Genomic DNA, 27,090 nt, shown 5'->3' with positions numbered 1-27,090 from the left:
CGTAATAAAAAATCATTACTTCTAGTAACGTGACTGTTGTAATAAAAATCGTTATTATTCAACAAGCTTACCGGTGGTGTGACGGTAAACTTTGGTCAATCTTTCAGTTGGGCAAAATACAGATAGCGTATTCTCAAGCTTTATGTTTGAAATAAGTAAACAGTTATTTAAATATAATAATAAAGATTTAAGCGTCCTGGATCAGAGCTCTGTAACTTTAAAGATATACTGATTTATAAAACTTTTTATGCGCTTGGTTCATATATATGTTAGTGTGTGTGGCTTTCCAAAGATTCTACAATGGACACAAGCAATTAAATGTTTTTTTTTTATTTATTTAGCGTCAATCTATTGGTTTTCGTTACTCAACTGTAAATGAGGATTGTATCTGCTCTGGTGAAAATGCTATGTCTGTAGAACAATATAATTTAACTTATGAGTATTTGGTTAAGAACAAATTAAGTTCAAATGGAATTGGTACCCGACTTTATACGAGTATTGCACTTTTTATGGTGAGAACCACCTTACTATGGACGAGTGTAATACACCTGATGAGTGTTTGATTTAAAGCGGGTCAACTTGTTCACATGGGATTGGTTGATCTGTTGTAGATGAAGATTGCATCTGCTCTGGTGAAAAAAGAATTCTGTCTGTGGTTGAACGCAATTCAGTCGAATTAATGTTTGATTAAAGAAGGATCGATTGTTCACATGAAGATAGTTTTCAATTGGACAACTTGTTAAAGCTGATTTAATCATTTCTCTGAGTCTGTTTGAGAGGCTGAAGTAAGTGATTATTTCTTTGCTGTGGACGGAAAGTTTGATTCACAGGAAGATGTGTATTTGATTGCATCATAGGTACGTAGTTGGCATAATAATAATTCCTTAACTACGAGAAAATTATATAGTCATTGTTTAGTTAAAGAAGGATCTTCTTCAGATGGTTCTTTATTTAAATTCGGAGGATCTCTTTGGAAAGGCGATCGTTCGGTGCATGTCGATAAGGTTTCTGGTGTATCTATGTATGAGATTGGAATATTTGGTTCATATGGAGATAATTCGTGGTTAGGGCTGGATATTGGAGAAACGTCTATGTCAACTGTTGTTTCAGTTCCCGATTGGGATGACTTTGTGTTCGGATTTATGTCGCACTTTTTATCATTTGATTGAACTACATCAGATTTATCATCGGCATTAGGAGAAAATGTAGCAGGAAGAGTCGAAACACTCAAAGCATTTTCGATTAGACAATTAGATTCTTCACCTGAAAAATCTTTTCTTGCTGTGAGAGAAAGTTTGGATCGGGACTTGTTCTCTTTTTGTTCTACAAATTTGTGATTCTCCGATGTCTCGGAACCTGACCGAATTCTCGAGCACTTTCGTGGTGATTTCAAGACAAAGGATGGAGGAAATTCTTTCTTCGGTGTTTGGACAATATTTTCGGAGCTATTCCGTCCAGAAAGGAAGTTTAAAAACCTGCGTCCAGAAAACTCGGAGGAGCATCGCGCATTTCTTTGGGAAATAATGTCCGCTTCTGGAGTCAACAGGTAATTTCCAAGACTATTAGAGGTACTCCTGTACATCTCTCCAGTGTTGTCTTCTTCCATAATGGTTTCCATTGGAACGAATTCTGCTTCATCAGGGTGAACACTGTTCATTAGAAGTAAATATTTAATTCAATAAAACGTACGTAACGTTTTTTCCTTTTAAATTAACACTAAATTAACATTGTATCGCTGAAATCTTATTAAAAATGCATCTAATGCATCTGAAATCTAATATTATATCAAGAAGACCTAAAGATTCCAAGTGAATTTATTGAAAAAACAGCAGTTTTAAACGTTGTTTTAATTAACTATTATTCATAGCCATTCTGTGATTCCGAATTTTGTTCCACAAAATGGTCTCTGTTAGCAATGCTATCAGATATTAGGTTAATTTCAATAGGTCAAATATTGGGTCAAATCTGAATAATTAAACAAATCTATATGATCGCAAACATTCTCGTGGGATATTACATAGAAAACAATAAAAAAGCTATACTTTTCCAGAGAAAAATCGTGCACAACTAATTTTCAACAAAAACCTTCCATAATAAAAACATTTGAAAATATATTGATGTTTGTTTAACGCACGTTATTCTGTAATATTGGTTTCTTAAATGAGAATTTCATTAAAATTGCTATGTATAAATATAAAATAAGTAAATAAATGAAATGAAATGCAACTTCTGGTAGAAATTTCATTTACAACAAAGTTGGAGACGCCTATTCAGTTAGTAGTTTGTTGATATACGAAAGTAAACTATTACAATAATAGCATAAACAATAATAATATATTCGTTAGCAAAATCGCTAAACTTTACACTTCGAGCAGTTTTTTCGCGTAATAAATAAAAACGGCCTGTACATTATTCCCGTTTTACCCTTTTAACTCTTTCTCCAATATTTGCAGTGTCGTATTAATTCATATCATTATCTAGTTTCAACATTGAAAAAAAAAATCTTACTCAAAATTGGTGGCGGATCCAAGGTACGGCCGTGTTCGTAAAATAAACGAAGACTTGGTGTGAGGTAACTGAGGTTCCAGCTCATCCCAAAACTGATCTTTCACAAGCTTAGGATGCCTTTGAAACATATCATCCACAATCAAGAGCGACATCTGGTCATAATAAACTGAAGGCTTTACTTGAAGTCAGGATATAATGTGTCAAATATTGAGTACAAAAGTTTCATTGTTTATACTAGGAGTTAAGTGTGAGAAGATGGAAACTGAAAAACTATTTGAATTTTTTCTCCGAATAAAACAAAATGGCGAATAAATTTATTGCTAGAGGTTTAAAACCTAAACAAGGATTATCGATTCCTTCACAAGACACGCATTGACGACATTAGGAAAGTGTTAATACCTAATGTAATACTCATAAGCAATTTAAGTATGGAAGAGAACGGAAATCTCAGTAACTTTGTTCAGTAATTAGGAAACATTTCTCTCACACTTCAATAATAGTATTAAGACATAACGTTTGTTCCTACAAAAAACATAATAACTGTCCCCTAACATCCCCCATACACACATTGTTTACATCGGAGCTTCACCTCTACCTGCGTGTTCATGGAAATTTTAAAATTCGTGAAAAAGCACAAGTACATTACAAAACGGTATATTCATCTTTATTACTTTAATACCAATTTTAGAATTCGAAAATTACTCGTTACATATTTTAGTTTATTCTCTGCTATTTTATCTTCAGTTAGGTTTTTGCTCTAAGATATCGACGGCCTGATCTAGATCTTTAGTGCACAGATAACTGTTCAGTTAGATAAGATATTTCTTTAACATACTTAGAGATTTATCTTTAAGCTAATAAGTATATCTAGTGACATTTGTTAGTGCATAGAACAATATAAAATTTTGGTTCGTTAACACGAAGTTATCAAGTAAGCAATACAAACTTCTGTTTGCCTACTGCAAAGTTGTTTATAAAGCACCTACTCCTGGTTACTTGTTATGAACGTAATATCAAGTTCGTGTTACTCACCTAAAGTTCTTCATTAACTTGTACAAATACCGAATGGAACAGAAAGCTGAACATACTTATGGTTACTTACCAAAACGTTGTATAGAAAGCAGTGTCATTTCCTGTTTATTCACTTTGAAATTTATCAACTAACACCAATTTTCGGTTACTTACAGCAAAGTTCCGGTCTAAGCACCAGTTCAACTCAAAATCGTCGTCATCGTCACCAAAAGGGTTGATCAACGACTCTGCTACCTAACGTATGAAAACTTGTTAATACGGTCCAATCACGGTTAACTTTAAAATTACTTCAATGAGTATCGTTTAAAAATTTAAAGAACCGTATTATTGAAAAACGTCAAATAAAGACATCCGGGAGTATTCCGACACAAAGTTAAATAACAAAATTTGAGGGTAAAATATATTTTTATGGAAATGTGGCATTGTTTTACTGAACGAACCTTCAACCATCCGATGTAAAAAAAGAACTGAAGTAATGTGAAAAAGGGAAAATATAGGTCTATCTTCTGCCCAGGATATCCTTTCGTGGGGTCTAGATATTGTCTACCCATCACGCATGCTAGAAAGTATGTATAGATAGCTAGAGTCACCACCTATCAGTTAAAAGAAAAACAAAACGTAATAGTAAAAGGAAAACGGATTGACCTCTGCAGCCTAATGTCACATAAATGTCAGTGTATAAATCATTTGAAATGTAGGAGATTTATTCGCACTTAACTAAATATAACCAAAATAGTTTAAATAAATCGTAAATATTAAACTGGAAGCTAAATTAACTTCTATGATACGTGGGAACAATTTATTGAAAAGCAGTTTCTCATAGAAATACTACGTTCTTCGTTGTCCATATATTTAAAAAAGTCTTATAGTATTTTGATTGGACGAATTCGTTGGTAAAGGCCAATGACAAACACAACCAACTGTAAACAAAACTTACAACTCAATCAAAATTGCTGTAAGTTAACTGTTTACATTAAAACTCTGTCGTTGTTTTTTTATTTGTTTGTTTAGTGAAAACAACTATTAATTATTTAGTTATTCATACAAATATGTATTTGCCTTATAGTTTTTATTTGAAGGTCATGGTAAATATTGCTGTAACAATCACGTGATTTCGCTTCAAATAAATAGTGTATAATGATTATTTCTTAGTAGACGTAATTCAACTCAACTGATTAGTGTAGTTTTTATAAATGTTAATAAGTTGTGAATAATCTTCGATTTGATTCGTTAAAGATTTGTATATATTTTAAGTTATACTTTTAACGACTAGATATTTCACACTAGAATGTCGTTAGGTTATAATGACAAAAACAATAACTATTTTATCGAAGATTCTTTATTGTTCTAAAACAAATAATGAACTGTTCGAAAGCATTTGAATTTTGAGATTATTTTAAAATCCATTATCTTAGGTTCAAACAACAGATGGCGCTACAAATTAAATGTTTGTTTTTTTAAATTCGAGCAAAACTTCACGAGGGTTGTCTACGCTAACCTTCCCTAATTTAGCAGTGTAAGATTAGAGGGAAGGCAGCTAGTCATCACCACTCACCGCCAACTCTTGGGCTACTCTTTTACCAACCAATAGTGCGATTTACAGTCACTTTATAACGCCCCCACTGTAAAAGCGAGCATGTTTGGTATGACGGGGATTTAAACCCGCGACCCTTAGATTACGACCCGAGTGTCTTAACCACCTAGCCATGCCGGGTCTTTACAAATTAATTAATTAGAAAATATCATATAATTTTTCGATACTTGTTTTCTCTGAAACGTATTTCACCCCAAATCCAAATACTTCATTGGCATTTTTATAGGTTGGCATAATCTTCACGTACTTTAATATAATATCTTCTAGAAAAGAAAGTAGAATTTTTAATCTTTGTCAATTAGTATATATTAACAGAAAAAAAATCAGAAATGATACATTTTCGTTTGTAATATATAACATGTTGTGATCCATATAAAATAAAAAAATTACCTGCCACTAGTAATTATAATATATAGGTTTATTTTTCACATTATATTACTTTATATTTAATGTTATGTAAAAAACTAAACTTAATTTTATTGCTACTTTTTTATAATGTTATTGAAAAACGAAAGAGAAAAAAACATTAAATTAAAACTTTGGGCTTTGTCCCAGCCTTAAAGTAAAAGTGATTCTCCAAACATCAAAATACTCAACGTAGCCAGGTGATTAGAGCGCTCAACTCCCAATCTGAGGGTCGCGGGTTCGAATCCCCGTTACATCAAACATGCTCGTTCTTTCAGCCGTCGATGCATTATAATGTGACATTCAATCCCACTATTCGTTGGTAAAATAGTAGCCCAAGAGTTGGCAGTAGGTGGGAATGACTAGCGGCTTTCCCTATACTCTTGCCCCTGCTAGTACAGCGGTAAGTTTACGGATTTACAACGCTAAAATCAGGGGTTCGATTCCCTCGGTTGGCTCGGCAGATAGCCTGATGTGGCTTTGCTATAAGAAACACATACACACACACACACCCTCTAGTCTTACACTGCTAAATTAGGGACGCCTGGAGCAGATAGCCCCGTGTAGCTTTGCACGAAATAAAAACAAAAACACGTGAAAACCAACTATGATCTTTGTGGAATTACTAACCTGAGTATACACTAAAGGAACGCTAATCCAGTCATAGCTATAGAGCATCCCACAGTTTCCACGATATTCGTGTAACTCCTAAAAACACATTTACAGAGATTGGAGAATGTGTTAACAAGATTAAAATTTCAAATAAAGACAAACTGAGCTATTTCTATTAGTTGAACACAAATATTTATATATAGTTAGATATTTTTAAACAACTACCTTTAAAAATCACAAAAGATATTAAAATTTTGAAGTAAACTAAATACACAAAAAACGTTTTTTTATTTTCTGTTGTTTTAAATTTAAAGAAATATACGAAGTATGGATTAGAAAATGTATTTATATTTTACAGAAACGTTAAAAAAATTAAAATTGAGAATATTAAGATAAACTTATATTTAAAAAATGAACATTACGACATTTAAATGTACTAAACAAGCTCATAAATAAAATATACATTAGATTGTTTCAAACTTGCTATGTATAATTTACTGGTTTAAATTTATGTGATTCCTTTGTATAAATCTAACGCTTATTCGTGGTTCTTTTTAAACGTTCCCAATTCTCGACATTGCTTCAAGTAGTAATATCGACAGATTATAGGTTATGCAGTTACGAACCTAATATTCAGTTTTAAATTAAATGCTAACAATGCAACTACGTTCATAATATCCAGTTTGATCTAAATGTCAACACTTCAGCTATGTACATCAGTATTCAGTTTTAATCTAAATGCTAACAATGCAACTACATTCATAACTATTCAGCTTTCATCTTAATGCTAACAACATTTTAAAGGTATTTAATACATGAACTAAAACGTGTCTCAAAGACCAAAAGAGGGTTAGATAGTTATCAAAAATAAGATTCATTAACCAGGTACTCCTGAGTTTCAATAATATCCTGAATATGATTTGAAAGTAGTCACGTCTGAGGAGAAACTCTCCTCTATGTAATCACCAGTTTATTTATCTATGCAAACTGTCGAATACTTTACAGGAACATTCATCTGCCTAACTCTTTTAAAAAGCTTAGCCATACATCCAGTAAGGCTTTCAAAGTGATGTCATCATTAATTCTTCCTTCTTTCCTTGCCCTAACTGCCAGAGCTGTGAACCACTGGGCAGGGATCCACCATCTGCCATGAGTCATGGGAATTTCATCATAAACCCTCCTCTCCTCTTTCGTCATGAGACCTGCTTATAAAAAATTAACATAATTAAGTACTGTAATTGGTAATTCTTCTTTTTAATTAACTATCTTTTAAATACATAGCAAATATACGTTCAAAATATTTGAGAAAATAAAATAAAAGTAATCGGTCGGGTTGCATTAAATTAATGGCACAGCAGCATGTTTGTGGACTTACAATGCTAAAAACCGGGTTTCGATACCCGTGGTGGGCAAAGTACAGATAGCCCATTGTGTAGCTTTGTGCTTAACTTCAAACAAACAAACAAACAAATTAAATATGAGTAGTTCCAATAGAAATATTCTTAAATAATACAGATGAGTCTCAATGTATAAGCGAGATAAAAGGCGTTCTCTTAGTGATAAACTTCTTTGACTTTGAACCCTAAGGTAGAGGATATATAAACCGATCTGGAAATATTTTGCAAACATCATACATATTTTTACACACATCATAAACCTTTCAGAATATTGTTAGCTCTGTGGTTGAGTCCTGGATTTCGAAGCTCACAATTTCTTTTTTTGTTTTTTTTAATTTAGAGCAAAGCAATACGAGAGCTATCTGCACTAGCCGTCCCTAATATCGCAGTGTAAGACTAGAGGGAAGGCAGCTAGTCGTCACCACCTACCACCAACTCCTGGGCTACTCTTTTTACCAATGAATAGTGGGCTTGAGAGTCACATTATAAAGCACCCATGACTGAAAGGACGAGCATATTTTGGTGACTAGGATTCGAACGCGCGACCCACAGTAGAGCGTCCTAACTACCTGGCTATGCAGAGCCTCAAAGCGACACTATTAAATATTCCCCGTACTTTAAGCTGTAGGTGAGTTATAAGAGTGAAAGTAATTTCATTAGTGTGGATGTTGGCTGATTGGGTGCTGCTAACTGGCTACTTTCCCTCTGGCCAATTGTTCAATTATTAAGAACGGCGGAAGAAAATATTGCACTTGTGGTGAGCAGAGCACAGATAGCACATTGTGTAGTTTTGTACTTAAAACAAGACAAACAGAAAGTCTTAGTATCTTTGCCATAAATACAAAATCCAAATATTTCAGCAGCTAGTTACATTTGCTCACTAATTTCTGTGTGCGGTTCCAGATTAACCGTATGTAAATGTTAGCTCTTTAATTCTGTTTTAATCAGCCCCAGTATAAATAACTGAATATTATAAGATGGATAAGTTGACTGCAACAGTATTTCTGAGATTTTTATTGAGTTTTTTCGGTACATTTAACGTAATACAAGTTCCAGTAGTAAGTTAGCAAACAAGAATGTATAAACACAATAAAGTAATTTTTGGTGTTCGTGTGGAGGAGGGAGTCATAATACATATTTCGACGAAACATCTAGGTATTCCCTCCAAGTCGTCATAGGTATAAATGATCACTTCTGTTGTACTTTGCTTACGTTTTTGAAGTAGAAAACGTGGAGTCTGTAATTTAAACCCAAGTCCAAGCACATCTCTGAAATCATTGCATACAGTAACAACTTCACGTAGTTCCATTAAATTCTCAATGTCTATGACATCATTTACAAAGGGATGATAAAATATTGAACCATGGTACACAACAGCATTCAACATTAGTACCCTGCAACATTCTTTTCAAATAAACGACGAGTTATCAGTGCATCATTATTTATGTCATCAGAAGGGTATGGTTTCATGACGAACAGTATACGTATCCACCTGTAGATGTGATAATCAACGACTTTACAAAGGGTTGTTATTTACATTTGTTTTAACTCTTTCATCTGGAATGCATACTATTAGATGTTCTGTATGTAGACTTAAGTTTAATCTAAAACTCTTAATGCATATCACCCTTTCCAACAGCCATCCTTTCCTCTGATGAAGGAAAATGTGGGTATCAATTATTTATTGAGAACAAAATCTACAAACAAAGAGAAACTCGATCACTGACCGAGACTATACGAGTTAAGTAGACTGTTCTTTGTGTGGCAAAATAATCTTTTAATCTCCACATAATAATTAACACAAGCCTACTTGATTAACCAGTGTAAAACTTAACCAGTAAGACAGCTCAGTATATCCACAAAGATTTGCACGTGATCTCAGAGATGAAAGCCCTGAATGCTAAGTCATTAAACCGAGATCTTGTATTCACGTAAAACTATAACACTCCTTATATACGAATTTGTGTGACTGATCAAATTCTCTCTCTGCCAATCTTTATGCGGTTGTTCGAGCATTGTCCAGTAAGTTCTTGATATCTTTAAGCAGGTGTGGTATATATGATGAGGTACAGTATTTGAATGGAGTCTGTAAAATAATATTTTCTCTTTAAGTAACTGAAGAAACATTTTACTTCAGCAGGAATAACAGATGCTCATTTACAAAGATCAAGGACCTGGTTTCAACTGGAAAAACAGTTAATTTCTTACGTTTTGGACATACAATATATAATACACTTATCATTGCTTTCTTCTGTTAATCTAATACTTAGCTTCACTCGCTTTGGACTTAACAAATCGGAGACACTGCCTGATGCTTGTGAAAAGGGTACGTAATAAGGGTCAGTTATGTTCATAAGGACACCAGCTTCAGTTACTGAATCACATTCTGTAGCAAGCTCTTTTAAGTAAAAATATTACTGGTAGCATTTAATACAGATTAGCTGCGGTACACATCTCTTGGACCAATGAAATAAAATCTTGTTTTTAACAAAGTGTAAGAAAGAGTACCTTTGTTTAGGTGTTTTTTTTTCTTAACATAATAAACATTAAAAGTGTAGTGAGATGCATAAAAGTATTAATATTGAAAAGAAAGACACACTGTTTTCAAGAATTATATCAATTAGATAGGGATCCAACATGTCATCATGTATCACTATGTTAAGATGTGCTAATTTGATAGTTTACCGAAAATGTGGGGGGGGGGGTACAGTCTCTCTCGTTATGTCCTTCTTCATGTCATCTTGTGTCAGATTTGGTGCTGATTGTTCAAGAAATGTGAAGTTGTTTTAGAAACAAATGATAAACATACGATGGTGTATTTTGTTCCCGGACACACACTTTGTTTTATACAGTAGATTAGATAGTCTTCAGGTAAAGAAATGGTTTCTTTTTACCCAGTTCTATATTTTAAGATCAAATATTCTACTTTGACATTTTCTCTAAAATGGTAAACAGCACCACCTCTATTCAGGAATAAGTTAGTAATATAGTTATACAAAAAATAATGGAAATTTATGTTTTAGAAAATCCTCATTGGTTAACAAAGAGAACACGTGGCACGAAACAACTAGACATAAACTATTATTGGTATGTTAGCTTTAGCTTTCGCTTTTATTCAATCTGATGATTATGTTAAAATACAACTTGGCCGTGTCAGATGCTTTGTTTATCACACAATGGACTGCGCCCATCATGGGAACGAAACCTGGTTCATTAAGACTTACCGTTGAGCTACAGGAGAAGAGAGGAACAGTGTGCCAAATGTTGTTGTTTTTATCTATTATTTGTTTGGAGTTAAACACAAAGCTACACAATGAACTATCTGTGCTAAGCTCATCATGGGTAACGGACCATCAATTCTTTTAGAATTATAACTTTTAGACTTGCCTTTGAGCTACTGGAGGAGAGAGAAGCAATGCAACAAATGTTTTTTGTTGTCGTTGTTTGTTTGGAATTAAGCACAAAGCTACACAGCTTCTAGCAGTGCGAATCCATAAGCATACCGTTGTGCCACTAGGGGGCGCCACATTTTATCAATAAAAACATATTTTCCGAAATTTATGGGAATAGATGATCTCAACACGTTATTCAAGTGACATCAAATAAAAATTATTTACATACTAGAAAACGTGGCCAGTGATTATTCTCTAAGATTGCAAATGCTATTTTAAACCATAAAATAAACCAACATATTTTTAATTTAACGACATTTAACGGCGTACTTGAAGATATTTTTAACTGCAAAATAAAAGTATAGTTGATTTTCTTACTTTTTCCATTTTCTCTATCAACTTTACCCATCTAATGTTAATACATTTAATATTACAAAATGCCTGGAAAACTTTGATTGTTTGTCTCATCTGTAATAGAAACCGCTATTCAATAGAAAAGCCACAATTAAAAATAGTGACGTAAGTATGCTCTCGCGATTAAAGAGGGATCCCGAAACACCTGGAAAAATTATAAACTGCCCACAAGAGGAGTAAATTTAAGCTGTTCACATAATTTTCACGAGGAAGAGAAGCCGTCTTTTGTAGTTATGCAAAAATATTGCACTGTATTTTCTTCTTCCTTGCATAATACTTGGCATTGCACAGTTTATTATCGACTGAAATATTCTAAAGATTTGTGTCTGTTCTCTGAATTATAAAATGTTTAATGCGATAACAGTGTGACGTTCTATTGAAATTCCTTCTGGATTATGAGGTGCAAAGTGTAACATCAGGGTTATATTTTTACCAGTTATCGAGATATCAGTCAAAACAGCCGTCAATCAAATCGGTAGGCGACTGAAGCTAGTTAGTAATAAAGTACAGCAAAGCCGTATTACTGAAGAAAAGAAAGGGACCCTGTTTGCATAAGATGCTAATGATATAACAAAAACCCTTAATTTCTTTGCATTTATATTTCCCGTTTGAATAGTTGTTTTTGTGTGTGTTTTTATTGTTGCTGTTGAAAGGGCAAAATAGGCCCGGCATAACCAGGTGGTTAAAACGTTCGAGGGTCGTAGGTTCAAATCCCCGTCACATCAAACATGCTCACCATTTCAACTGTAGGAGCGTTATAATGTAATGGTCAATCCCTATATTCATTGGTAAAAGTACAGCCGAAGAGTTCGCTGTGAGTGATGATGAATAGCTGCTTTCCCTCTCGTCTTACACTGCAAGATTAGGGACGGGTAACACAAATATTTGAAAATTAAGCATTACTAAAACACAGTGAACGAACCCGCTTCTTCTAAGTGATCCAATGTTGGAAATCTCTTTTTGATAGAAGTACTTATAGCTTGGAAGATGAGTACAGACAGGAGATTTAGGTAACGAGCAAGGGTACGACGAATGACGCGACCTCTCTCGTCTTTACCGTGAACGTAAGCAGATATAAGCATACAAATCCTGCATAAATAAATAAAAAAAAGATATCATTAAAACCACAAAAAATGTTTGGACATTAGTCCTAAATTGAATACAATATTTAAATACAAAATGGCTGCCAAACTGTGATTGTAGAAACGTACTTATCTGGCCAAGGAATAGACATATACTGTTGCCACCATCGACCAACCACTATCGAGACATAAAACCCAAGGACAAAAGAAACTGGTATGAGGTCAGTGAACGTTTCACAATACACAGAAATCTTCTCAAATGTTCTGAAAATAAGAAAGTTATAACAAGATATTTACAAAAACAATACCGGCGTTCTTTACACCAAACTGTGTGAAAATTAAATATTAAACTTAAAAATAAGAGTACAGAGTGGTTTTTTCTTTTTATTATAATATTAATCTGACTGATCTTTTAATAAATTAACTAATAGCTAGAAACATGAATTCAGTTTATTAAATAACATATTTAAAGTAGTGATGACAAAATAACTGGTTAAATGTCACGTCAATTCTCAGTACATTTATTGTTTTATATTAAGTAAACTGGTCAGATGGTTAGAGCACTTGACTCGGAATCTAAGGGTTGCGGGTTTGAATCCCCGTTCTACCACCCTTTATGCCGTGGGAACGTTATTATATGATGGTCAATTCCTCTATCCATTGGTGAACGAGTAGCCCAAGATTTGGCAGTGTATGGTCTTTTTTCTAGTTTTACTCTGCTAAATTAGGGATAACTAGCCCAGATAATTTTCGTGCAGATTTGGAAGAAAATTCAAACCAAACCATAAAGTGCAATATTCCTTAAATATATATCATATTTTGCCGGAAACACCCTAAAGGAACTTTAATGACACATACCAAACCCACTGCAATACCACCAGTCCGAAATAAGGTGGGCTCGGACCCCACTTCTGCCATTCGTTTTTATTATATATAAAGCGTCGGTGGTATAGTGGTTAGCATAGCTGCCTTACAAGCAGTTGATCTGGGTTCTATTCCCGGCCATCGCAACGTTTAACTTAAAATGCACGATGTTACACATATTTGTTCAGCATGACGAGGTTGTTAGGCGCGGGTTCGAATACTCGTCACACCAAATATGCTCACCCTTTCAGTCGTGAGGGCATTATAAGGAGACGGTCAAACCCATAGTAGGCCCGGCTCATTCGATGCACACCAAATTACTTTTGGCCCTGCATGTCCAGGTGATTAAGGCACTCAACTAGTAATCTCAGGGTCGCGGATTCGAATCCTTATCACACCAAACATGCTGGCCCTTTCAGCCGTGGGGGCGTTATAATGTACGGTCAATCCCACTATTCGTTGGTAAAAGAGTAGCCCAAGAGTTGATGGTGGATGGTGATGAATAGCTGCCTTCCCTCTATTCTTTCACTGCAAAATTAGGACCAGCTAGCGCAGATAGATCAAACTATATCCTTCCAATGAAGTATTAGCATTTTCTGTCTTGAAACAGTCGCTTGCCCTTAGACATCTATAGCACATTATTAGTTAGATAGACAGTTGTAGAGAAACGACTGACCTGTTTGAAACAACATATTCGATGACTTAGAGAACAGGTTTAGCTCGGCTGTATCATAGGCAATAGTAATAATTACTCGAGTCTGCTGTATGTATCTGAATAGATTTCAGCATCCACGAATCAACACAGAACGATGGTTACGGAGTTTAAATAGAAAGAGTAGTACTGCTCGAAGTACGTTGGTAAGGATCATATTAGTGTCAGAATGGTCGTGAAAGGTTTTGTAGGTTTGGTTTACAAAACTAGTAATGATCTATCTACTGAAGCACAGAGAATCTTCTAATTATCAAGTTAGTAGATACAATAAGAAATATAAGATGTACTTTGTGAGAAATATATATAGAAAAAACGACCAAGCATATCCAGGTGGTTAGGGCGCTCGACTCGATATCCGAGGGTCACGGCTTCGAATCCTTGTCAGCCGTGGGGGAGTTGTAATGTTACGGCCAACCCCACTATTCTTTTGTAAAAGAGTAGCCCAAGAATTGGCGGTGATGACTACCTGCCTTCCCTCCAGTCTTTCACTCTAAATTAGGGACAGCTAGCACAGATAGCCCACATGCAGCTTTGCGCGAAATTCAAAAACAAACTAACTAAAAAATAGCATAAAAAGAACTTGTAGAAGAAATTGAATGTAATATTTTATTTTTGGTGAAAAAATGCTTAACTTGAAGAAGAGCTTAAGTAGTCATACATAACATTGATTGTCCGCTGTCCATAATTGCACGTACAGGGGGAATTTGACCGATCCCTCTACTTTGGTAATTAAAAACATATATGTTTATATAGTTACAACGCTTTCTATATAGTCTACATTCGTCTGATGAAACACCGCCATTTTCGGGTTTGGAACAATAGCATTCCCTCCCCCCTCCCTCGTAGTATAATATATGTTGGCTTTTGATCTCACAAATTAGAACCCACCCTTCTTTGAAATATTCTACGTACGGACCTGAAATTTATTTACTTAAACAATAAAAAAATATGAACTAGTCAGTTTAAAATAATCAAAAGATTGAAACTGATCGAATTTTGATGCAATTGATCATAACTAGTGTAGTTTACGCAATTTTATTCCCGAAGTATCATGTCAATGCTATTACAGTCAAATGTTTCTGTATACAATATCAAATTTTAAATCTAATGATGGCTATTTAGTAACTTTCACACATGTTTCTTTTAAACACGCGAAACTACAAACAATTTTTCCAAAGTAATTACATTCATTTTTGTTTAAAGTACGTTTAGATTTAACTTGTTAATATCTTATTAACCTCCATTAATAGGTTTTTGGATTCTAATATTACCTCTCAGTCTCTCTGATCTCCAAATTTTAACATTGTTAAATACGTAAACTTATCACTGATCTCCAGGGATAAACTGTCTCAGCTGGAGCATTAGCTAAGGTAGACATTTCCTCTGTTTCTTTCAAACGCAGAAATACTTTACAACGCATTGGAAAACAACCCATAAAAAATTTAAAAACAGAATTCATATTTGAAGTTCAACTATGCATTAGTTAGTAGGGAATAAAGTCTATGTGAATACGTTCACAGACATTTTTTTGGAAAACTTTCTATGAATAGTAAAGTAGTCAAAACAATACTTGTATTCTTAATAACAAGGTGAATTTATGTACCTGATAAAAATATGAGATCACTAGTGGCATATTCTGTGAAAACATACGTGTTTTCTTTCTCACCTTGTAATATAACTATTTAGTTAATAGTCCTGCTGTGCATATAACAAAAGTAAATAACTTAATTTAGTATAAACAATTGATAATGGTTGATTTATATATTGTTTGTTCGTTTCTTTAATTCCACGAAAAGCTACTCGAGAGTACTCTGCGCCAGGCGTCCCTAATTTTAAAGTAATAGGGCAGATTAATCAACACTAATCACCTACGACGAATAGAAACGTACCGCCATTTATTAACATCCCAATGAATGAAAAATTGAAATTCCGGCAACGGATTTCGATCGCGCAGTTCGCGATTGGATTGTCCTAACTGTTTGTGAAAGCATGTTAAGTAAGGCCACTAAGTTATAAACTGAATAACTTCTGATTCACTAATGCCGATTTAAGTTTATTTCTGACAGTGCCAGGTGGTTAAGACGCTCGACTCGTAATCCGAGTGTCGCGAGTTCGAATCCCCATTACACTAAACATGCTCGCCCTTTCAGCCGTGAGGACGTTATAATGTGATAGTCAATCCTATTATTCGTTAGCAAAAGAATAACCTAAGAGTTGGTGGTAGGTGATGATGGCTAGCTGCCTTCCCTCTAGTCTTATACTGCTAAATTAGGAACGGCTAGCGCAAATAGCCCTCGTGTAGCTTTACGCGAAATTCAAAACAAACAAACCAGTGTGAGGAATTTGAAACAGCTAAACAGATTCTAATTTGTGGGACGTAGGGCTATAAAATTGGCGCAAAGTTTTGTTGTTGTTGGGTTTTTTTTCTCTAAATAACTGACAATATCTTAAAGTATATTCAAGAATTATACAATAATAATTTCGTTTATAAATATTATATATAAAGAAAGAGATTTCGTTCATATAAACTTTACGGTGCAATTCACGATTACTAGGCTTGGACTTCTACGCTCATAGCACTATGAAAACTTTCATAGTAGAGTTTACCATAAACTAGGTTTATTCTACTGTGAGAACCTTTATAGTATATTTTATTACAACTAAGTTGATACTGTGACGGAATTACTATTATATATCTATTTTAATATCGACGTTTCTTTAAGTCAAATCTATATTTACAAATGTACATAACTTACACTATTAAATATGTATTGCGAAATCTCCACCTATTCACGAAAGTTGTAGATTATCCATCAGTGTAAGAATTAACAATATATGTGTGTACATAAACAGTAGTGATCATCAATATTGTTGTGCAGGTTGAAATTTCTAGAAGGTTTCCTCAAACCTGTAAATGTAATCAAGGCAAAGCGCTAACAGACAGTATATATTATTGATTTGCTGTAGTTGGTGTACTAAAAGCCACAGGAAGCTATAACTGTGATTAACGTTTTTTAATAGGAAACTTCAGATATTAGACTAGGAACGTTTATAAATTTTGAAAATTAAAAACCATTTAACTTCAGCGGATTCACATCGGACATTAGTATTTTTACGACATTATATAAATTCATCAGTGAAACACTCAACGTGTGATCAGCAAAGAACGCAGAGCTAGGTAGCCCCCTTTAAGTGAATTGTACCAACATTAACTCGAAATTAATTATTTCATCATGATCCCTCGATAAGACCTTAAGAAAGTTATAAACCAGAAAGAGACTCGACACTGTTTGTAAAACTTTTATACATATGTCATTATTCGTAATAGCCGTTATTGTAAATTTTGTTATTATTCGTATATTAAAATATATTTGTATAAAAAAAGAAATTGTGTGCATTGTTTGTTTGTTTTGAATTTCACGCAAAGCTACACGAGGGCTGTCTGCGCTAACCGTCCGTCATTTCGCAGTGTAAGACTAGAGGGGAGGCAGCTAGTCATCACCACCCGTCGCCAACTATTCGGCTTCTCTTTTACCAACGAATAGTTTAATTGAACATCACATTATAATGCTTCACGGCTGAAAGGGCGAACAAGTTTGGTGTGACGGGGATTCGAACCCACGATTCTCGGATTAGGAGTCAAATGTCTTAACCACCTGGCAATGGTGGGCCTAAATGTGTGTATCAATCATGTTGGCAAGTATCATAAATTGGATATATATCGACATTTATTTAACTTTTAAAGTTTAGTTATCATTTGTTTGCTTGTTTTTCAATTTGCGCAAAGCTATACGAGGGCTGTTTGATATAGCCGTCCATAATTTAGCAGTGTAAGACTAGAGTAATGGCAGCTAGTCATCACCACCTACCACCAACTCTTGGGCTACTCTTTTACCAACGAATAGTGGGAATGACATTCACATTATAATGTAATAACGGCTGAAAGAACGAGCATGTTTGGTGTGACGGGGATTCGAGCCCGCGACCCTTAGGTTAGAAGTTGAGTGCATTAACCATCTAATCACGCCAGGTTAAATTATCATTTAACTCAATTTCAGGCTATTTAAAATTATAGTGGTAACAATATTACTCAGAGAGCCTTTATAGTACAGTGTATCCTAACCAGTTTCATACTGCTTTATGAACATTTATAGTACAGTGTATCCTAACCAGTTTCATACTGCTTTATGAACATTTATAGTACAGTGTATCCTAACCAGTTTCATACTGCTTTATGAACATTTATAGAACAGTGTATCCTAACCAGTTTCATACTGCTTTATGAACATTTATAGTACAGTTTAGCACAACTAGACTAATACTACTGTAAGAGCATTTATGGCGTAAATTAGTTAAACTTTATAATGCATGAGAACCTCAATAATGTTTCTTTGTTCAGAAAGTAATTTCAGTTAGTCTATCTAAATCTTTGTTGGTAATGTGATTTTCTAAACATAGACGCCAAAGGGCACAGCAAGGAGACTCATTTAAATCTCAGAAATATCTTTTATTTTTATTTTTTGTTCTTGTACTTAAAACCTGCATATGCGTGTGTTTCAAGCACTAAGTTTAACATCTTCTGAGTTAGGTTCAAAATAGCACTTGTGATACTGAGCGATAAAATAGTTTGATGTAAAAAATAAACTAAGAGAGTAATGGATAGACCTAAATCCTACATCAGGCTAAAATGATTAATTAACAAATAAAAATTTCGAACAACCATAAATCGCCATTTGTATATGAAACATTCTTCTTCATAATTCTAAAAAAAATTGTTTGGTTGTTTATAAAAGCTACACAAGAGCCATCTACGCAGAGTCATCCACAAATGTGCACTGGTAGGCTAAAGCTAGGGCAGCTAGTCAACAGCACCCACCGCCAACTTTTGTGTTACTCTTAAAGTTCATACATGGCCCCAAAGTGCAAGAAACTGTGAAGCACGAACCCTCAGGTTCATATCCGTGTATGCAAACAATTGACCTCGCTCAGCCCACACTTAAAAGTAAATTCCATAAAAATAATTGTTTCTGATTAATTTATGCTGAATGTAAGGTTTTATGGGTCAGAGTGACGAATAAAACTTTGTTATTATTTAATTAGTACAATCCTGTTGTGTCACAAAATAGGGTTAGTGAATGTATATTATATTTTTATAATTATAAGTTCTCAATTACAAAGATAAGAGATACCGAAGATGGAAAGATTGACAAGTAATTGTTTGTTTTTAGTTTCGCACAAAGCCACATGAGGGCTCTCTGCACTAACTGTCCATAATTTAGCAGTGCAAGGCTAGAGGGAAGGTAGCTTGGCATCACCATCCACCGTCAACTCTTGGGCTACTCTTTTACCAACAAATAATGTGATTGACCGTCACATTATAACACCCCGAAGGCTGAAAGGGCGAGCATGTTTAGTGTGACGGGAATTTGAACCCGAGAACCTTAAATTATGAGTCAAGTGCCTTAATCGTTTGGCCATGTCGGGCCAATTGATAGGTAACCAAATAAAATTTTGATCAACAATCACAGCACATGAATCAGATTTATTAAGAAAACTGAATTCGGTTGCTAAGTGATAATAATTGACTGGCCGATGTCATTTTTTGTTGTATTTTTGGATTAAGTCGAAGTCAGAGTTTTACATCTGTTAGTGTTTCTTATCGTAAAAATAGCCTTTATTTTTTAAAGTCATACCTTTAAAATATGCTTTCTTTGTAATAGCCACACCTTATAAGAATATATATATTAATTCAGTGTATCTGAAGGATTAGAAAACTTAAAACGTGTTCATTCTTCAGCGTATTTTCATAATTTATCGCATTCAAAGCCACTAAGTTGTTTAATTAAAAGGTATTGATAAACAGAATTCATAAATGAATAAAATATTTTACGACAACAGGTCTTCATGAGTTTAAAGCACCTAGTACCGCCTTCTAGACCACTCTGAAATACAATGTCATACTGTTTTCTTTAAGATTGCTTCTTCTTTTAAGTTTGTCATGTTTGTTCTTTAAATTTCGCGCAAAGCTACACGAAGGCTATCTGCGCTAGCCGTCCCTAATTTTGCAGTGTAAGACCAGAGGGAAGGCAAATAGTCATCATCGCCCATCGCCAACTCTTGGGTTATTCTTTCACGAGCGAATAGTGGGATTAACCGTCACATTATAACGCCATCACAGCTGAAAGGACGAGCATGTTTTGGTGCGACCGGGATTCGAACCCGCGCCCCTCGGATTACGAGTCGAACGCCTTAACACGCTTGGCCAGACCCATAAGGATTTTAATAAATAATAAAAAATAAAGTAATTGTATTTTTTTGTTCATTAAAGTAAATGTTTGAAGCATATAATAATTTGACGTTAATGGCCAGAAATTCAAAAATATACTTTAATAAATAAACACATAAATATACTTCTATTGTTATTCAACATCTCCACTGGGCGCGACTTTTGTGCCACCTTGAAGAAGTTTCATTCATGTTACTAAATCACTCATTAACATATACAGTACTTAACATAATAGTCATTTATATTTTACAAAAAAGAAAAATTATTCTAAATGCAGAAATTCACAATATTTTGGTACATTATTATTGATCTAATATAAACTTTTCTCTAAACTATTTGTAGCAAACAGTATTGGAAATTAGACACCAAAGTTTTTGAAGGTTCTAATAATTGAAATATATACCACATACTATTGGTGATAATTTTAATAATAACTGGTATTCCAGTTTCCTTTTAATGGAAATACAAAGTTGAAAACGTTTCTAAACTCTAACAAGGTAATTACATTTCTGCTTAAACTTATCCAACAATTTTTAAATCCATAATAAAGAATTACCTAAATATATTCTAAATAGTTTTATTCTGTTATTCAACTGTGTTTAGCTTGGTTTATTTTCTATGCGTGTTTTCCAAGCATCAGACGATGAACCACGATATTTATCTTTATTGAACTTTCACCCAAAATGATTTTTTTTAAGAGGAACACAGATAAATAAATATGTTGCTATACAAGGTGTGTGTGTGTGTTTTTCTTTTAGCAAAGCCACAAAGGCTATCTGCTCAGCCCACCGAGGGTGCTATACAAGGAAGGCAAAATACTTTTAGTTAGATGAACTTACATTGATATCATGTTTTAGTTTTCTTTGAATTTCGAGCAAAGCTGCACGAGGGCTACCTGCGCTAACCCTCCCCCCTAATTTAGCAGAGGTAGGCCAGAAGGAAGGTAGCTAGTAAACATCACCCATCACCAACGAAGTGTGAGATTGACCGTACTTAATACGCCCCTACAGCTGAAAGGGGAAACATGATTCATGGGACGGGGATTCGAACCTGTAGCCCTCATATTGCGAGTCCAGCACCCTAATCACCTGGCCATGCTAGGCCTACTCTTTCTAGTAAATCTTTGTACGTTGAACGTAATAGCTTAAAACAAAGACCATTTTTATCTTGGTAACTCTTAAATTTGTCTATTATTTAAAACGAACGCTATTCAATGGATCAGCAGTAATTTTACGGGATTTTAGGGCTACAATCCGAGATTTGCTTCTCACAGTGGAAAGAGTGCATATAGTTTATCGTGTAGCTTTGTGCTAAGAAAATAAACTCAACAACAACTAATAATGAAATCTACTTACCTTCGTTGAGGCTCTGTTAAAACGTACCGATAAAGCACGCTGAGACTGCAGTAAGCCACACAAAAAATGCTTATCTCTCTATATAAAAGCTTGTAGATACTACCATGCCATCTGAAAAGTAATTTACCAAATCCAAGGAGGCGAGCGTTGGCAACGTTCAAAGAATATGTCACCGTCATTTTGTCAGTAAAGCAACAGCATCCACTTTGACTAATAGATCGGTTTTAAATATTTTTATTGTTTGTTTTTACCAGATTGTTTCTAAACAATTAACATAAACAGAAGTAAAAATAATTAAACACAAAACGTCATGAAACTTGTTGTTTACGAAGTCGGGCACGATTTTCTCAAGTACTTCTCATCACACTGCAAGATTTATTTTATACATGACACCAGAGAGTAGTCACTGGAAATTATACGTGCCTTTAATTTCGTCAAGCCTTAAGTCGATTCTACGTTTTGTACTAAAGTTCGTTTTCCATGGCTTCGAGGTTTAACTATTTCTTTACTCCACTCCTTGTGCTAATTGTGAATTTGAAATAATTTGTGGAACACTAGGGTAGAATAAATAACTTATTCAAAAAGCACGATTTACAAAACATTAAGAGTCAAATATGTTCGCTGGTCTCTATTCAATTACTCGCTCACTATGTCATATGTCGTTCAGAAGGCATTGTTCATTCAAAATTATCAACTTTCGTCATGTTATAAAAATATATAGGACAAATATGGTATGATTCGAAAGTTGAAGGCCAGATCCTGAAGTGTGACGCTAACGAGAAAACAAACAAACTTAATTACATACAGGAACAAACATGCTGGGATTTTTACATGTTAATACTGTAATACAAAATTAAAGCAATATGTCTGAATGGTGTAATCTATTCGATTAATTAAGTGTAATTTCATGTTAACTTGAACAGTTGTTAAAGAAGAAAAACTGGAACTGTTAAATATATAAAGAAATAATGTTTCAAGTAGCACGTGTTTTTTTCTGAACACACACACACAGGTATATGCACATAAATGTCGTATTTTATGGATTACGTATCTTACAGATTTTATAAATTGAATCTATTATATATAATATTTATTACCAACATGCTATACAGTGTGTGTGTGTTTGTGTGTGTGTTGTCTTATGGCAAAGCCACGTTGGGATATCTGCTGAGTCCACCGAGGCTATACAGTTGGAATTCATCTATAAGTCCCCCACTGACAGTGGAAAATATACCGATCTCCAACGTTAAAATCAGGGAAGACACAGCAGATAGCGCAATGTGCATTTGCTAGAAGAAAACGCAAAATCAAATCTGTAACTCCTATGAATAAACATAAACACAAAATTTCCTCATAACTCACTTAAAGTATTCTGTGACACACGATCCAGATCAACGAATAACACACGTGAAAGTTATAAACTTACTACGTAAAAAATAAATAATGGATTTGTCGGTATTATGATGTTTAAAAATTTTGATTAAGTACAATAATGTGATAAAGAATAAATATTGTATTTTATAGGAGGTAAACTTAGAACAAATTAATTTCAAATCATTAAGAACATCTCCATCTTCCTATGGCTCAACGGTAAACTTAAGTACTTATAATGTTAACATTGAGGGCTCGATCCCTGTACAGCTTTATGCTTGACAATAGAAAAAAAATTCACAAAATTTTGCTTTGTTATATGAACCTTTTGGTTTATATTATTTTACCAAACAAAAAAACAAACAAAATCGTCAGTGAACGACCTCCAGAAACAAAATAAAATGTTAATTTGTCAGGTTTAATTTTACGAAACGTAATCCACAGTTTTGATATGTTTGATTACTGTCGCTTTCAGCCAAAAACTGAATTAATTTCAAATAAACATGCAGTTTTCAAGCAGTTTAATGATTTTACAAATAGTGCCAGTAAGCGTTTACTTACTGGTCTTTACAGTATCAACAAACAATAAAAAAACCTGTACTCAAAGACTAGAAACGACGTAGTGAAACCTACCTTTCCACTACACTATTTGTCTTTCAGACACAAATCATCTCTTCTATTTTAAAAACCTGGCTTCTACTCGAAGTGAACTTGCAGAATTTCAAAATATACAAGTACCATACGACACAATGCGCATGCACGACAGGTAAAATGTGCTGAGAGATTGCCAGAAACTACAAAAAAAAAAGACAAAATATACAACAGTGGAGCGAGCAGAGATATTACAGACTGGAGAATGATATAAACAAGAGTGCATACCAGAGATGGTCATTTTTTAAATCTCAACCCTGGTGTAATTAGTAATATACTATAAAATTGCTTGTTTTTACACCGTTTTAAATTCCACTCGAATTCGTTTTATCAAAGAAGTCCATAAACAGCCCACACTTTGTTAGCCGCGTGAAAAAACGTAAAACACTGGATATACTCAGAAACACTGAAGGACTGAGCACTATTTTGTAAGTGAACTAGTAATTACTAATTGCGTGACAAATAATTCAACATTCTGACTTGTTAGTGAGCCGCGTTCTTCAAGGGGTTTCAAAAACGAATAGTTTTTAAGAAATAAACCAAGCAGGATTCGGTTATAATTCTTACCTCAATCACTCCTGCCCGGCATGGCCAGGTGGGTTAATGCGTTCAACTTGTTATCTGAGGGTCGCGGGTTCGAATCCCCGTCACACAAAACATGCTCGTCCTTTCAGCCGTGGGGGCGTTATAATGTTACGATCAATCCCACTATTCGTTGGTAAAAGAGTAGCCCAAGAGTTGGCGGTGGATGGTGATAACTAGATGCCTTCCCTCTAGTCTTACACTGCTAAATTAGGGACGGCTAGCACAGATAGCCCTCAAGTAGCTTTGTGCGAAATTCAAAAACAAACAAACAAACAGTTTTGCATTGAGGAAAATTTATATTACAAACTCTGTTTACGTACCGAAAGCATATATTTTACTCTTCCTGCAACGCCACCTATAATAAAACATACTGCTCTAGCAGACGATACTCAAGTAAAGATACCTTGTCTCTGAACCGGTGTTGTGAGTAAGATTTTACTCTTGTGAATTTGTATCTCTATCGTATACGGTAGATAGTATAGTTATTGAATTGGAAAAATGTCTATTTAATGTTATTATACCCTTATTTCTAAATAATATGATATCAAAAATACCAACGTTTAAAATCTAATAATAACTGTTGAATTAAAAATTGCAGTGGCGAAATAGCAAAAGTAGTAAAAGTTAAAGTCTGGCGAAAGCGCTAAATTAAACAAGCAAATTTATTTTGTTTGTATTCTAAAATCTAAGATTCGAATAAGAGTAAGACTCGGTTAGTTTTGTCGATGTAGTAACTAAAATTAGTGGTTCAGATAAGCAATAACTATTACTTTTAAGACTGATTAATTCGTGAGCCAAATACATAGCACTCGACAGTGAGGTTTGAGTTTTAGGTAAATCTAAGATTGCATCGTGTGTTCCATCAGGCTCCAACGTTTGTAACAGTTAGGTTGCCATTTGTACTAAGAGTGTATTGTGTAGCTAAAAGGTTATAAGCGTAAGTTGCCCTGGAATTGCGTATTATTCTGGTAGTAGTTTTTTTCACTCATACATTATAAGAGTAGGCTTACGAGATATAAGAGCAGCACATATAAGTTTACCTGTATTTTCAGATTTTTTTTATGCATTTGCATCATGGAATATTCAGAATTTCCATTGGGAAGCTATATAGATGAAATAGCCAGCTTGGATAAGGCAAGCACACATTCAGAAGAAAATGAATGCTTCACAGGCTTTGGCAAACAAACTGAACATTCTCTTCCTTCAGGGAGTGCTCAAAAAAAGGCAAACTTATTGAAAAAAGATGAAAGACTCTTTGACTTTCCTGAAACACTTTTTACGTGTGTTTCTAATGAAGAAGATATAGCTTATGACTCAAGAACTTCAGACATACAACACTTTGATTGTGAAGTAAGAATAAAAATAGTTTTCATTTATTTGCTATAGATATAGTAGAATGAAATTGTGAACTTTCTTTATAAGATAGTTTTATTTTGTATGCATTTGTAAAAGCTTAATGCATATATATATGTATATATACATACATTATTATAATCATAGAAGCTTTAACTCATTAATTAATTCCATGGACAGTGAATTAGAAAGTGGAAAAAGTTAGTTCTTCTTTATCAGTTTCTCTACAGGCAGATTAAACGAAACATGTACATTTCATCTTCTCAGTGGATACATATTCCAAGATATAAACCTTTTTTGTTTCAAACTGAAAACTTTTTGATCTTGAAACACTGACTGAGGACTGCCCATATACTGCTTGTTACTTTCGAATGAGATTTAATTTTTCTGCAAATCCAAATTTGTAACCTCCATTTTAAGATTTGTAATACATATGGGCAAGATTTGCTTAAATATTGTTTATTCTCACGTTTTTACTCATATCAGGGTCATGTTCTAATTGCATAATTAACACAAATTTACTAGCATTATAAGGCTGTTTATTTCAAAGTTTGTCTTGCATTATTCTAATTCTGAGAAACTTTAATGTTTAAAGTGCACATAGAAGTAAACTTTTTTGGGTACCTGCAGTTAAGAAATAAATGATTACAATTTTTTGTTGACTATATAAAGCTGTATCTGTCAGTAATGTTTAATATCAAGATCTATTAAATATGCTAACATTTGCATGCAAATGCAATATGTATCTACCACACAGTCCCAACGTGGCCAATTTTGACCCCACAAAAATGTAAAGCTCTATATCACTGCCTGGAGTCTGCAAGAAGGTATCTTTTCACCAAATTTTATGTAAGCTGGTTGACATACACATGAATAGTTCATGACAACCCCAAATTGTGTTTTCCTTAGTGTAAAATTGATTAAAACAAACTAATTCCAGATTTTCTGAGTCTTTGTTTGGGACTTGCAAAAAGTAGCTTTGTGCCAAATCCCATGTAAATTGGTCGAAATATAATTAAGTAATTGACCAAAACCCTTAATATTATAAGTTCATTTAACCTTTTGATCACCCCTTAATAAACCCAAAAAATAGGCACATCTCACATTTTTGTAAGACCTGTAAAAAAAAAAGTATTTGTACATATTTCCATGTGAGTTGACAGAAATATGGCAGCGAAATTGTTGAAATGCCCTAACATTACACACATGTTAGCCATCCTATAATTGCTTAAAATAAGCAAATTTATGATATTTTTGTTGTCAACATGTAGAATATGTAGAAAAATATTTGTGTACCAAATCATGAAAATTGGTCAAACTATGGCCAGGTAATTGACCCAAACCTAGAAAACTATTCTTTTCTATAGTCCCTGATCACCTAAAAAAATGCAAAGTGGACAAATCCAACATTTTTATATGCCAATGGGTTGGACACATGAACACTTATATTTGTGTCGACTTTCATCTTCACAGGAGC

At 34.1% G+C, this 27,090-nt stretch overlaps 2 protein-coding genes across 6 annotated transcripts in view; one reads left to right on the top strand and one right to left on the bottom strand.

Annotated features, from left to right (window-relative positions):
- Window positions 1-318: 318 nt before the first annotated feature.
- Window positions 319-23,774, bottom strand: LOC143238482 (bestrophin-4-like). Of its 2 annotated transcripts, XM_076478756.1 has the most exons (10): window positions 23,658-23,774; window positions 21,654-22,425; window positions 12,566-12,700; window positions 12,277-12,443; window positions 7,199-7,353; window positions 6,170-6,247; window positions 3,981-4,133; window positions 3,694-3,774; window positions 2,509-2,660; window positions 319-1,649 (listed from the first exon to the last, which is right to left on the bottom strand). In XM_076478756.1, the coding sequence occupies exons 2-10, from the start codon at window positions 21,830-21,832 to the stop codon at window positions 908-910; spliced, it is 1,842 nt and encodes a 613-aa protein (XP_076334871.1). In that variant the 5' UTR covers window positions 21,833-22,425; window positions 23,658-23,774; the 3' UTR covers window positions 319-907. The 2 variants fall into 2 exon arrangements, with proteins under 2 accessions (XP_076334871.1, XP_076334872.1); XM_076478757.1 differs by lacking the exon at window positions 3,981-4,133.
- Window positions 23,775-24,643: 869 nt separating this feature from the next.
- LOC143237661 (uncharacterized) overlaps window positions 24,644-27,090 on the top strand; it is a 69,402-nt gene continuing 66,955 nt past the window's right edge. For all 4 annotated transcript variants that reach the window (XR_013020185.1, XR_013020184.1, XM_076477157.1 and 1 more), the window contains exons 1-2: window positions 24,644-24,683; window positions 25,313-25,610. Coding sequence is in view for 2 of the 4 variants with exons in the window: in XM_076477157.1 (XP_076333272.1) it covers window positions 25,335-25,610 (276 nt within the window). In the remaining 2 variants the exon portion in view is untranslated. The remainder of the gene's footprint in view (window positions 24,684-25,312; window positions 25,611-27,090) is intronic.

The sequence above is a fragment of the Tachypleus tridentatus genome, chromosome 13, assembly GCF_004210375.1.
Source record: "Tachypleus tridentatus isolate NWPU-2018 chromosome 13, ASM421037v1, whole genome shotgun sequence".
NCBI classification, from domain to species: Eukaryota; Metazoa; Arthropoda; class Merostomata; order Xiphosura; family Limulidae; genus Tachypleus; species Tachypleus tridentatus.
This window is presented reverse-complemented; position numbering and strand designations above follow the sequence as displayed.

Coding starts and splice junctions, on each gene's coding strand:
- LOC143238482 (XM_076478756.1), bottom strand. CDS start 21,832: ATGACGGTGACATATTCTTTGAACGTTGCCAACGCTCGCCTCCTTGGA. Junction 12,444..12,565: donor TCTATTCCTTGGCCAGATAA/GTACGTTTCTAC, acceptor TTATTTATGCAG/GATTTGTATGCTTATATCTG. Junction 6,248..7,198: donor CTTTGAAAGCCTTACTGGAT/GTATGGCTAAGC, acceptor ATGTGTTTTTAG/GAGTTACACGAATATCGTGG.